Raw genomic sequence first — 13,555 nt, forward strand, 5'->3', positions numbered from 1 at the left:
CTAGTTGCGCGTAAATCTTAAAATTAATTACCGAGACCGCAAATAATACTTGCTCACTATTATTCAGACTACCTTCCGATTACATATCAATAATATAAGTACGAATAAAATCAATCTCTCATAATATATTAGTTTGGTTCGTGATGGATGTGAGGTATTATTTGACCGTTTTCCTTCTCAGTTAATAGCTGTTCCGTGTTTTGTTGAGTGTATCACTTAATCTCTCAGTAATCTTTGTTTGATAGCCGTAAGTGATGAGATTATTTCTTCTGTGTTCGTTTCATTTTTGTACATGCTATTTTTATCATTACCTAAGTACATATTAATATTTTTTCTTTACAACTCTATTTACATGTTATTTTATTTTTGGCTACTCCCGTTCTAAGAATTGCTCTTGTGTCGCGAGAACTTTTACAAACATATAAACAACGGATACAACCGGTACAACCACGAAATAACTATTTGTGGATCGCACAAATAATTGTTTCGTGTGGAAATCAAACCTTCGACCTCCCGTTGTAATGGTAGCGGCGTGGAGACCTTAACCACTTTACGGAGGCAGTCTAATATCAAACAAATGCTTGCAGTCTATTCGCGAAAATCTCGAAACCTGGTAGGAAATTCATACCATAATTACCAATTGATGTAGTGTGATTCAAGAAGAACATATACATACATAATGTCAAGTTGTTATACCCGAAGGTGTAGACAGGAATGTATGAAATACACCTACGTGTCGCCATTAACAATATGTAGAGGTAATAGGGGGTGAGCTAATAATATTTACTTGGCAAGTCAAAACCAAATATGTTTTATTTCATAAACTTTTGAAAAGTGTTTGAAATCGTCATACCTAGTATTTTAAATCTACCACCGTTTCGGAAAAGCTGTTGCTCGTGAGAAGAAACGGCAAACGGCTTTTTTAATGCACGTTACCAAACTTTATAACAAAAACTTAGTAATTACGTTTGTAATTTGTCAAATCTTAAAATTAATTTAATGTTCGTAGGTCGTTAATAAAAGTCAAAGTATTCTAAGATAATTTAAACCTAATATCATTACATAATGAAAGATTGAAGGAAAAATTAAAGAATCCAGACAAAGAAATTACAAGCATTGTAATTCTCCACCTAACGAATAAGGCTTGCTACACACATATTCGGGTAGGCACGTTCGGTTCGGCAATATTTATCGAACAACAAAACCGAATCGAAGCAATTACTGCATTTGTTTGACTTGTGCCAATCTATAGCTCTATTCTTTAATACCATCGACTACCGACAACCGGCTAGCTATCGAGAAATTTTACAAGAAAATCTATTTAGCACCTCTACGAGTCTCCGTCAGAACTATTTTGGCTGTACATCTTAAATGTTAAACTCTCGATACTCGACGATACTGAATATAGAGAATTCCGCTACGGTTTCCTTCGGGTCCGATCGTCACAAATAACTAAACAATTCGGTTTAAAAATTCAAGCGCAGCGATTTCGAGGGCCATTTTTCCCGAATGTGAAACATGTTCGATATTGCCGCCCGGCTTGGCCAATGCCGAATGCCGACCCTAATATGTGTGTAGTGTCGATGCCATTTTTTCCAAACATTCATCTATACCATGTTCGATTTTACCACCCAGCTTGACCGATTAAAGCCGATTATGTGTGTTACAAGCCTCAGCTAGCAAAATTCCTTCGTAATTTTGCTATTTCAATATCAATTACTTTATCTCGGTACTACTATTTCTTTAAGCTTCTAAGTTATTGGTAAAATATCGTTGCTATTAAATAAGAGAGTGAAAAATAACAAGCGATTAAATAAAGCAGTTTTTATAAAGTTGTCTCTTTATAATCGTAGCTCGTTATTTTTATAAAAGGTTTGCATTTAAAATTTATATGATTTTGCGAAACAACTTTATCGGGGATTTAATATCAGTTTTATGTGTTTAGAAATGTACTTTATTATACTTACATAGTGTTTTTTTGTCCTTCAGCATTCTATTTTCTGAAATAAAAGAAATAGTATATGAATCTATGCCTTTCATCAATACCTTTACTGGCTCTAGACTGTAGCATTCTGTCTGCCAAAATCTTTGTCCCCGGGATAATATATTCTATAACTCTACCAAATCTTATCTTAATTGGTTCCACCGTTTTCACTTGAAAGGAAGACAAAAACATCATTTTTATATTTCCGATAACCGTATCATCTATCTTTATCAAATTGTAGTTCAAAAAGTAAAAGAAAGAGAAAAACGTGTATGTATGTTTGTAAAAATAGCTCAAACGTTTTGGGCCGATTCAATTTTTTTTTATGTTTATAATGATTATTTTAATGTTTCATTTTTATTTTAATTACAAGAACAAAATGTCCACTCGTGGGAAGCCGGGGCGGGCTGCTTGTATAATCTATACTTATAATAAATCTGTAGAGAGGTCAATTCTGTACATTGAATATATTTAAAAAAAAACCAATGGGGGATGTTTATTAACGGATACAGATACCGAATCTGCAATTTATAATTTTCTTTTCTGTCTGTCTGTCTGTCTGTCTGTCTGTCTGTCTGTCCTCCGTCTGTATGTGTCGCTATCACGTAAAAACTACCGGATAGAATGCACTGAAATTTGGTATATGCATAGAATAAGTAGTGGAGCAATTTCTAGGATACTTTTTATAGCATAAAATTTCAAAGATTTTTAGAAAATTGAAAAAAATACGTAGAAATCGTTTGAACCTGCGTTTCCCTATAGAGACCATAGATGGCGTTACAATCCATTTCACAACATTCGCATCATAGTTAACGCGGCGCCTGCCGTATCGATACCTGTTGTTTGCACCAACCAATAGATGGCGTTATAAACCGCAACAAAGCATGTTTTTTCTAATTAATTTATTTTGATGGCTTTATTGTAAAAAAATACCTTTGAAACATGCTATACATTTATAAGATTTTTAAACATAAATGTTGTATGATGGATTACACAAAAATGTTGGTTTACGTGGGTCCGGTGCGATTGGGATATCCTAGATGGCAAACCGAGTAATTTCGTTTGTTGTCGTTGTTCGCCGCAACTGACAGATGGCGTTGTTAATCGAATCACATAATATTTAATAACCAAATTAATTGGTTGCATTTGGATAGCTATGAAACAGACTATGTGGTAAGTTTTAAAAAATAAACAACGGATGATATAAGTATAAAAAATAATTACGGGTTACGCGGTTTCGGACGTATCATCGCAAGTATACATTATTACGCGTCTGAAGAGCTCCGGCGCAGATAGGACCTATAATAATATTCTGAATCCAGACGGGTAAGCAATGGTCGGTCTATTATAAGGTATTATATTTTACACTGTAAACTGCTACGGATACAGACGAGATCGGAAAAGAAGGTAACCACAGGAAATCAGGCCTGCCTGAGCCTGTGTCACATTGTGTGCCTTTCGGGTCCCTTTCGTAAATAACCATTAGATGACAAAAGAGTTGTTAACATTTTTATGTGTAGGTGTATCGAGTGCTTCGCAATTCGCGTGCTCAAACGAATAAGCAACTGTACGAAATTCACGCGAGCGGAGCCGCACGGGTCAGCTAGTATAATAAATAAGTAAACAAGCTTACAATGCTGACGACGAATCTTCGAATAAAAATAAATAAAACCCTTGTTTTGAAGAGGTCAAAGAGTTCATATAAAAAAGTCATAAATACAAATAAATAATTTAACTTTCAAAAGTCAACTCGTACAAATAAATAAGACCAGGCAAGTATCACCCACGTACAGCCTACGATATCGCAGTGTACTTAAATGTGGGTAGATGTAAAAATTATACTCCCACATAAAATAATCATTTACCTTTGTTATGTAAATCTGCGTTTTCGTATCAATATTGAAGTAAATAATCTTTGGAACTAGACCGATTACAAATAAGCTTTAATAAGGAAACTACTTTATATTTCAATTAAGTATATGTATTAGGTATATATCAGAAATGAGGAGATCCGCAGGAGAACCAAAGTAACCGATATAGCCCTAAGAGTTGCGAACCTCAAATGGCAGTGGGCAGGGCACATAGCTCGCAGAACCGACGGCCGTTGGGGCAGAAAGGTTCTGGAGTGGCGACCACGAACCGGGAAACGTAGTGTTGGCAGGCCCCCCACAAGATGGACCGACGACCTGGTAAGGGTTGCCGGAGTCCGATGGATGAGGGCGGCCCAGGACCGGTCCTATTGGCGCTCGATGGGGGACGCCTTTGTCCAGCAGTGGACGATTCCCGGCTGAGATGATGATGATGATGATTAGGTACTTTCAGGGGTTACTGTTTGCTATTTTTACCGAAAGTGTTGATTTTTATAATTCTAATATTTATTCTGTTTATAGCAGAAAACACAGTGACGGTCAAGTGGACTGTGCATTTAGCTATCAATATTTATTTAAATCTTTATTTTATAATTGTTTTTACTCTATGGGCTTGGACCAGTTCCATAAATACTAAACCTATTAATCTACACAGTTATTTTCTTAAAACTACATGCATAATATCACGCCTATTATATATACCCTTAGATGTAGGTAGAGGTGTATGACATACATCGGCGTATTGCCATATACCGGGCTCGCTCTTCACACTTTTGAGAATATTCTAATAATATAATTCTTCTGTAAGTGTGTATGTCACTGAACTTTTCCTAAACGACTGGACCGATTTTGATGAAATTTTTGTGTGTGTTCAAGGGGATCTGAGAATGGTTTAGATTCACAATTTTGTCCGCTGAACAATGTTTTTTTATTTATTTTTTTATGGCAAAACAACTTTTGCCGGGTCACCTAGTATTCTAATAAGGTAAGACCCATAGCACTTTGCTCAACCCCAGAATAGACACCAAGACTTCGTGATGAGGTGTCGTTTACACTTTCACCCAGGCCACAAAGACAGTAGCAAAATAGTAAGTAATCAGATAGTAAAATTAACCGTCATCCGATTTCAGACTAATCTACAATATAACAAACGAGCAGCTGTACATAGTACCGTTGATGATGCAACGTCACTAGTCCGAACATTGTGTAGGTAGTGTAGGTATCAAGTTGCTCACAAATTGACAGCTCGTATGAATGCGATATTGATAGGCTTGTAACTGATATTGTGGGTTTAAAACCTTTGTTTGGAGTACTAAGTAATACTAGAATGTATTAGGTCGGGAAAAAGTCTTTTCGCATTATAGTATGTATGAACTTGTAATAAAATCTCTTTGGCTTCACGAATCACAAATGAGTACACATTCATTAGGTTTCTCTCAGTGAGCTCGTGAGGTACGCTAATATCGAGCTTTTCTGTGTAGAGAAAAGATTTTATTACGAAGTTCATACATACTATAATACGAAAAGACTTTCACCGACCTAATATTTTTTTAAACCCATTACTGTCCCATTGCTGGGCAAGAGCCTCCGCCCAAACGAGAAAGGGCTCAGGCCTTGAATCCACCACGCTGGCCAAGTGCGGGTTGGGGACTTTGACTTTGCATGCTCTCAATAAATGTATTAAACAAATTTTAGGCATGCAAGGTTTTATCACGATGCTTTCCTTCACGGTTAGAGCAAGTGATAATTGTTTCTATACACTTATACTAGTATGCGTAAATATATTATTAAGAGAATAGCAAAGCTGATCCGACTACAATTTTTTTAAAATATTTTATACATACAGACATTATATCACGCCTTCTTCTACCCAAAGGGGTAGGCAGAGACCAGAGAACACTACTTGGTACGATCCTTACAAACGATATTTAAATTATACGTATTTCAATTTTCATTAAATCCCAATTTACCTATAAACAATGAATTACGTTGAACGAATTGTTTTTCACTTTAATGTAAAATACAGAATTAGTAAAATTATTGGAATTGTTTTCAGTAAAATTTCCATTAATTTCCATAATACGTTATTAAAACTGCAATCCGGATTCCAATAAAATGGAATTTGATTCAAACGAAATGTTCAACATATTCTAGATTTTGTTGATTTCAGTGAAATATCGTCATCAAATATAAAACTTAGTTTTGCCTGTGGCTCTGCCCTCACCTTTTTTAAAATATTAAGACTTTTTGAGCTTGATTCCTGGTTTTAGTTTAGGATTGCTATTTTTATTTCTGTATAAAGTGTAATTAAAAATATTTTTTTTCATTCAATGCATTAGACATTGCATTTTACCTTAAATTACATAAACACACATATGTGTGTATATGTAATTTAAAGTATTTCTCATCCGAGAATACATAAAATAAATAAAAACGTTAAAAAAGAAGTATACGGCTACACCTAAACAACTGAACACGTTTCAATATTTGGACTGTTGTAATAGACCTCGAAACACTCCCTGTATCCTTTGGGGTTAAAAAATATTGCAAAATATCGTTGAAATATACACTCCCATGTGCTCTCATAAATAAGAGAATATTTCTTCATGCCATGTGGAGTATGAACATTTATGACTATCTACAGAGGATCTCAACCTTTCGAATGTCTGTTTCAAATAATACATACATGCATACATACATTTGACTGCCTCCGTGGCGCAGTGGTTTAGGTCGCCACGCCGATACCACTGCGTCGGGAGGTCGTGGGTTCGATCCCCACACGGAGCAATTACTTGTGCGATCCACAATTATTTGTGCGATCCACAAATTATTGATTCGGGTCTGGTGGTGCTTTGTGTCCGTTGTTTGTATATTTGTAAAAATCCCCGCGACACAAGAGCAATTCTTAGTGCGGGGGTTGTCTTTTTAAATAGGAAAAATAAAAACATATGTACATACATAAATTAAATCACACCTTCCTCCCATAGGGGTAAGCAGAGACCAAAGCACGCCACTTAGTGCAATCCCTGCAAACAATAATTTAAAGTCTAAATAAATCTGTTTTTATCCGATTCCTGAAGTTTATTATTATTTATTGTTATAAAAAACAATGATATTTTTCGCATATGAGCTGACTACATTTTATTTCCGTACATGCACACGTTCAGTATCGGTTTTATAAAATAAAATATCGGAATAAACAGTGCAGTGTAAACAATGCATATCGAGTATATTGTTTTAACAATATTCATATAAAAAGGGACCGAAAAGAAAGACTATATTTTATTTTTTAAAGGAAATATAATGTTTATTTTATTTTTCAATTAACTAACAGACATACATAATATCACACCTTTTTAAAAGAGGTAGGCAGAGACCAAACGTCACTTGATACGATTCTAACAAACTTCCCTTGCCTCATTTACATCCATACATCTTGTCAAACAGGACCACCATTAGTATTAACTGAATAACGGACGCTAATTGAGGCGCTCATAGCCAGTTGTGCTCACCGGTTGGTAAACGATCTGTGGGTTAAGCAACCGTTGGCGCGGTCATTCTGTAGATGGGTGACCGCATAGAGGTATTTAAACTGAGCGTCTCTGTGCTTCGGAGGGCACGTAAAAAGTCGGTCCCGGTTGTTATCAATTAAGATAACAGTCGTTAAGCCATGTCAAAGGCCTTTCGGGCGGCTTGAACAACTTTGACACTAGGTTGACCACTAACCATACGATAGATAGATAGATAGAACGGACTAATTAGATTTCAATATTGTTACAGTGGAAATATCGTTATCATCAATGATAGCAAAGAGACTTAACATAGAATCAATACATCTAGAACAGCGACCGCCAATATCTCAAGGTATTCCAATATCTTCCTTCGAACAGATATCCTTATCATAATTACTAGTTGCGCGTACTAATCCCTAAGACGATAACCTCAGACAACAAGATCTTCGTATTATAACAGATAATCCAATAAGCGCCGTAATCTTATCGCGATTGAAACTGATTTCAATTAACTGAATAAAATATGAGCTGACTCGACTGATTGAAAGGTGTGATTTATTATTAATGCAAAGTGATTTAGTGATGATGACAAAAGGAACGGTTTTCGAACGAGTCACAATGGCTGTATATACTGTGTATAATGTGTATGGCTGTATATAATGATATGGCTAGGCCAGCATGGTACACTCAGGACCTAACCCCTCCCTTGTTCGAGAGGAGACTCTTGCCCAGCAGTTAAACAGAAACGGTTTAAAGAAGAAAGTTACTTAGCCAACGTAATGATTCCGCTAATAATATAATACTAAAAATATTTTAAAATGAGGATAATAATCTCAAATATCATAATATATGTATGGGTGTTCTAACAATCGCCTGTTAAGGCCGAAGGTGTAGTCAGGGGTGTACAAAATAAATCCCAATTTTGACGTTTACTTTGTTAATCCTTGCGAACCTTTTATCAAACAACTGTCTCAGAACAAAAAACCCTTAATCTCTTATGTTCAACTGGGAGCCGTCCTCGACATTTTGTAACGTTCAATAAAACCTTTAAATACTGCCAATCAGACCATCTCTTTGTAGAAATTTTTATAAATAAGTCAGACACATAGTATAATTATACTAAACTTTCTTCTCCATTGTTCTCAGGAGTAAAGTAGCAGCACTACTCCTGGACAAACACCTGCAGATCAACGGCATCTCCATGGGTGAGGTGATGAGAGAGCGGCACAGTATACAGATGCAACCCATGGCCAGCAGCAAGATGAAGAGGGAGAGGAAAGCAGCCAGGACGCTGGGCATCATTATGTCAGCTTTCTTGGCCTGCTGGCTGCCTTTCTTTTTGTGGTAAGTAATTGCAGATAAATGTTATTAGCTTTTTTGCATTTTGACAGTGTCTCCAACCCGCAATTGGCCAGCGTTGTGGACTCAAGACCTAACCTCTCCTTTATTACGAGAAAAAACCCTTGCCTAACAGTAGGACGTAATGGGCAAAATTTATTTGACAGTGCAATCGCTAGGATAACAAATAGCTGATGAAAAGTGACAGAATCGCACCATGTCACTGCTAAACATCCGTTTATCGTTATTCGTATCCAATAATCCTATTGGATACGAATATTCTTTGAGAATTTAACTAAAGATCCTTTGTATAACAGTCTTTTGTTTCATACTTTTAACAATAAAATTATTTATCCAGGTACATAATAACAGCCCTGTGTGGCGAAGCATGTCCATCACCTCCTCCGGTGGTGGCAGCAGTTTTCTGGGTGGGTTACTTCAACTCGGCACTGAACCCGCTGATCTACGCGTACTTCAACCGTGACTTCCGGGCTGCGTTCAGGAAAACCCTGGACTCATGCTGCAGGTATTTGTTTTTGTAAGTAGACCACCTTTAGTACCTATTAGATTTAGTACCTCTTTAAAACACTTACCTAATTAATTAATAAAAGTTTCCTCTTTCTGTAGTTCCTTGGCTGTTTTATCCAATTAGCAATTTAGAATTTGGAAATGAGCATATCTTTAAATCCTGTTTCCTATGAAGGTAGTTTGACGAAAGGCGAATACAAATTCGTTGCACCTATCTTAGGATATGATTAACTTGTTACGAAAGTATCTTTAGTATTTCACATTTATAAGTATTGATCAACAGTACGAAAAATAATATTTTCCAGCACCTACCAATTCTGTATTTAGTCCACCACTGCCACTGTCATACTCTGTGTAATTTCTGTACTTAGCGTATAGTTGTAGCATGGTTACTTCCGCACTAGTTTAGATTTTGTTACATGCGTGTAGGGTCAGACATTTGTATGTCAGTCTTCAAGAAACAAAATTTTCACTTTGCACAAAAAGCTCCTTAGTAATTTTGTGCCAAAGACTGCTTCCAAGTCCTGAAGCTTCTTTTTCTTAAATTGTGAACGGGTTTTTTTCCACGAGGTCTCTCTGTGGAGACATCGGTCGTCGCTACTGCTGCCAGCGTCCCCGTCGAGACCAGCATCATTCGAATGCCTCCTCAGACATCCACATGAACAACTGCGTCAAGTCCACGTCGGCTGATGTCCTGAGGGCCCATCATGCTTCGAGCTCGAGGCCGGAGGATATCGTGTTTGAGACTTAGAGATATAGACTTTTATTATACTTTTAAGGACGTTGATTGATCCAAGGCTATGGTGAAAGACTTCGTAATTTGAACCAGTTGAATGCAGGTGGATTTTTACTTGATTCAGCTGGTAAATTCTGATTTCCGAATTTAAAACTAATATAAGTTTTATTTTTTCCTAATTTAATCCATTACTGACCCACTGCTGGGCAAGGGTCTCCTCCCGTAATGAGGAAGAGGTTAGGCCTTGAGTAGACTACGCTGGCCAAGTGCGGGTTGGGAACTAATTTAACTTCTTTTTAGTAGGTGAAATCTTCATAAAACTTCAATTATAATTGTAATTGATACAAAATACAGCAGTAATTTCTTAATAAATAGATGCTGCATTGCGCTTAAAGCGTAAAAATGAACTATGAAACGAGGAGCAAAGTAGAGTTGTGGCAAAAATCATGTCTAACTGACACTCACGGCAACAGACATACATGTAATATTTTTTTTGACGCATTAAGGATGAATGTTTTTTAGCTTTTAGCAAGGTAAAAATGAACTCTATAAAAATACTATCACGTAGTCTTGGATCTGTTAATGAACTTAATTAAATAATAAGATTGTCACTTTGGTTTGGAACTTAAGTTGTGTATATAACAGATGAAATTATTTTTCATTATTATGGGTAAAATACAAATATTTATTTTCTGATATTGAAGTGCCATGTGTTACAGCTTTATTTAAAGAAGAAGTAAGAATATTTATTTTCATTTGAAACTTCGTAATATATAAATTGACTTAAAACAATATCTGCGCTAAGAAAGGCCACTAAAAATTAAATTAGAAAAGACAAAATAATCAAATTATAATTCTCGGATCTCTGCCTACCCCGATGGGAAGAATGCCTGATTTTATGTACAAACATATTATTATGTAAAATTTTATTTAAATTTCAGTGGCGTTTCTAAGTGCGATATTAAAGTGTATCAAAGTACTCTGATTGATATGCACTTCCAAGTGATATTTGCATGCAATATTTTGTGCAAATATGAACCAGTATAACAAATCAATATTGGTATACGTCAAAGGCAGCCGCCTATAGGCCAGAGTATATTTTATTTACACAGAATCAATATATGCCTTCCCGAATATCTGCAGTTATACCATATTCTTGAGGGGGAACCATGTATGTAGGTTGTACAAACAGCCTTTGAAGGTAATTTTAGACATATGGTATCGCTTATTACATATATATCAGCTTAGCCTTTCTTCCAACTATGTTGTAGTCGGCTTCCAGTCTCATAGGATGCAGCTATATACCAGTATATTTACATGGAGCGACTGCCTATCGTACCTCCAATACCTATTTACCTGGGTTATATAACACACGGTACCCTTTGGTGAGACTGGTTATTTATCAGACTTTCAAGCTTCTGACTACTGTTAACGATTGTCAAAGATCTTTGAAAATTATAGCCGGGGCCCACAATTTGACGTGCCTTCCGAAACACCGAGGTCGATATGTATAAGATGGTCATCCATCCATAGAACAACCTAGGCAGGCATAGCTTAACCTCAGAGATCGTTCCGCGCGCCTGCTTGTTACATACAAACATAAAATCACGCCTTCTTTCCAATTTGGTAGGTAGAGACTAAAGAACGTCACTTGGTACGATCCTTACAAACTTCCCTTGCCTCATTTACATCCATGCATCTTGTCATACAGTACCGCTAGTTAGTTACGAGTACTACGCACCTAAACTTTTTGCAAGACTACGCTTATATGATCTGTGTAGCATATATCCTATATATTATATTATATTCCACTTATTGATAATGTTACTATGCCCGCGTGATCTTATGAAAAAATACTAATATCCTTTACCTGGATATAATCTATTAGCTTTTCACACTTGACCTAATTCAGTAGTTTTGTCATCAAAGAAAAATTAATTAGCAAACGCATAAAATTTACTATATTAGTATAGATTATTATGTACCCCAAGAGTACGCAATTAGTCGACATTTACGAACAATTGCATCATAACTTTTAGACTTTCGCGTTGCATGATTATTATAGGTATTCTAGCAAAATCAGTCAAAACTACTTTTGACTAAGTAATTCAGTCAAAATGTTTTTATTGTATAAATTAGAATACGAGAATGAATGCAAACACGCATTTTACTCAAGAATGCCCGACGTTTCGGCGCGAATTGCACTGGCCATATTCGGGGGTTGAGTGCTGTGGTGTAACCTGCGCCTAAACGTAAGGCCTTCAAGGCAAAATACGTGTTCGCGTTAATTCTAATATTATACGGCACAATCACATGTATGAAAAATTATATTATAAATTTCCTACTAACATCAGCCAGCATTATCTTCAAACTTGTCTACACGTGACTCACAAAATTTCCTCCATCAAATATAATATTATATACGTTATACCTCAAAAGTTATTACAAAATCCTTGACTGATATCTCTTCAACTTTCCAAAAACATTTTGTTTTACTAAAACTTTGTACTCATAAGATTATGTAATGTAATATCGGACTTATTCTTCTGGAGTTGGTAGTATGCTTCACTCCAATATCAGTACGGTTTTATTCTAGTAAAACTTTATTTCTATCATTTATTCAAGTGAAATGCATTGAAGCTATGTGTTTTGAACAATTTGAGTGCCTTTTCAAGGTTTGTAAGATAATATAGGTTTTGTGTAAAGCATCTCACAAACTTAAACAGCATGTTATAGTACCTTCAGAAACAGAAAATAATTTTAAATTTGATTTGAAACTTGGACTAGATGTAGTCACAGAAACTGCAAAATTTAAGATTATTTCCCTTTATATGTATGTTTGTAAATCCTTTATGTGAAAAGATTTAATCAAAGCAAGTAATTCTAACAACATTTTTTTTCTAAAGTTTTTTAAATACTGTATTTTCAACGAATGAAATTAACCCAAGATTATTAAATAGATAAACAAACTAGTAATCTTATAAGAGTTCCGTATTTCTCCTTTAGAGTTACGGAACTCCAGAAATACTGAATTTGGAATTGCAGGAATTTACCACAGTCTAAGTCCATATTTCTGGAATTGCAATAAGTAAGGAACTATGAGCGGAATAACTCCACGGTGATATTCCAATGAATTTCGGACCATCCAATTTCGCAATACCAAATTCAAGATTCTTAGTTGAATTTGCATCGTTATTTAAATTCAAAGCGTGTTGAGTCTGACTCGAATACTAAATGTGGATTTACTTTTTCTTTTCTGATCTATTGAGGTTCTATTTTGTTTTATTGTTTTTCTTAACACCTTTTCTTTGCAAGTGGTTTGTTGTTTGAAGAACTTATGCTGAATTCGAGATAGGTTTTGCAACAATAATTAATCTTTATTATAAGTTAAACCACGTCACTTACAATCAGACCTAACAGTGCATTATATAGAAAATCACAAAATTATTATAGTTCAACAATATAGAAGAGATAGACTGAGTTGCCTTGTCTGCAACATTTTGAATATATGACATAAATGATACGCAGACCCATGCAGCGGGCAGTTACCGGTTTGGTACGGCGCTACTTTATTTCAGACATTGGGACA

General features: G+C 35.6%; 2 protein-coding genes across 4 annotated transcripts in view; one reads left to right on the forward strand and one right to left on the reverse strand.

The window, feature by feature from the left end:
* LOC142983554 (octopamine receptor beta-1R-like) overlaps positions 1 to 11,796 on the forward strand; it is an 80,180-nt gene extending 68,384 nt beyond the window's left edge. The window contains exons 3-5 of one of the 2 annotated variants that reach the window (XM_076130492.1): positions 8,511 to 8,708; positions 9,061 to 9,240; positions 9,801 to 11,796. In XM_076130492.1, coding sequence (XP_075986607.1) covers positions 8,511 to 8,708; positions 9,061 to 9,240; positions 9,801 to 9,981 — 559 coding nt within the window. In that variant the 3' untranslated portion in view covers positions 9,982 to 11,796. The remainder of the gene's footprint in view (positions 1 to 8,510; positions 8,709 to 9,060; positions 9,241 to 9,800) is intronic. The other variant, XM_076130493.1, reaches the window with a different exon arrangement.
* The window catches only part of LOC142983556 (uncharacterized), a 151,737-nt gene that overhangs the window by 85,874 nt on the left and 52,308 nt on the right, over positions 1 to 13,555 (reverse strand). Inside the window, exon 2 of one of the 2 annotated variants that reach the window (XM_076130496.1) lies at positions 1,968 to 2,000. The exons of the other annotated variant lie outside the window; for it this stretch is intronic. The gene's annotated coding sequence lies outside the window, so the exon portion shown is untranslated. The remainder of the gene's footprint in view (positions 1 to 1,967; positions 2,001 to 13,555) is intronic. 2 annotated transcript variants of the gene reach the window in all.

This window comes from Anticarsia gemmatalis, chromosome 24 (genome assembly GCF_050436995.1).
Source record: "Anticarsia gemmatalis isolate Benzon Research Colony breed Stoneville strain chromosome 24, ilAntGemm2 primary, whole genome shotgun sequence".
In the NCBI taxonomy this organism is placed as follows: Eukaryota; Metazoa; Arthropoda; class Insecta; order Lepidoptera; family Erebidae; genus Anticarsia; species Anticarsia gemmatalis.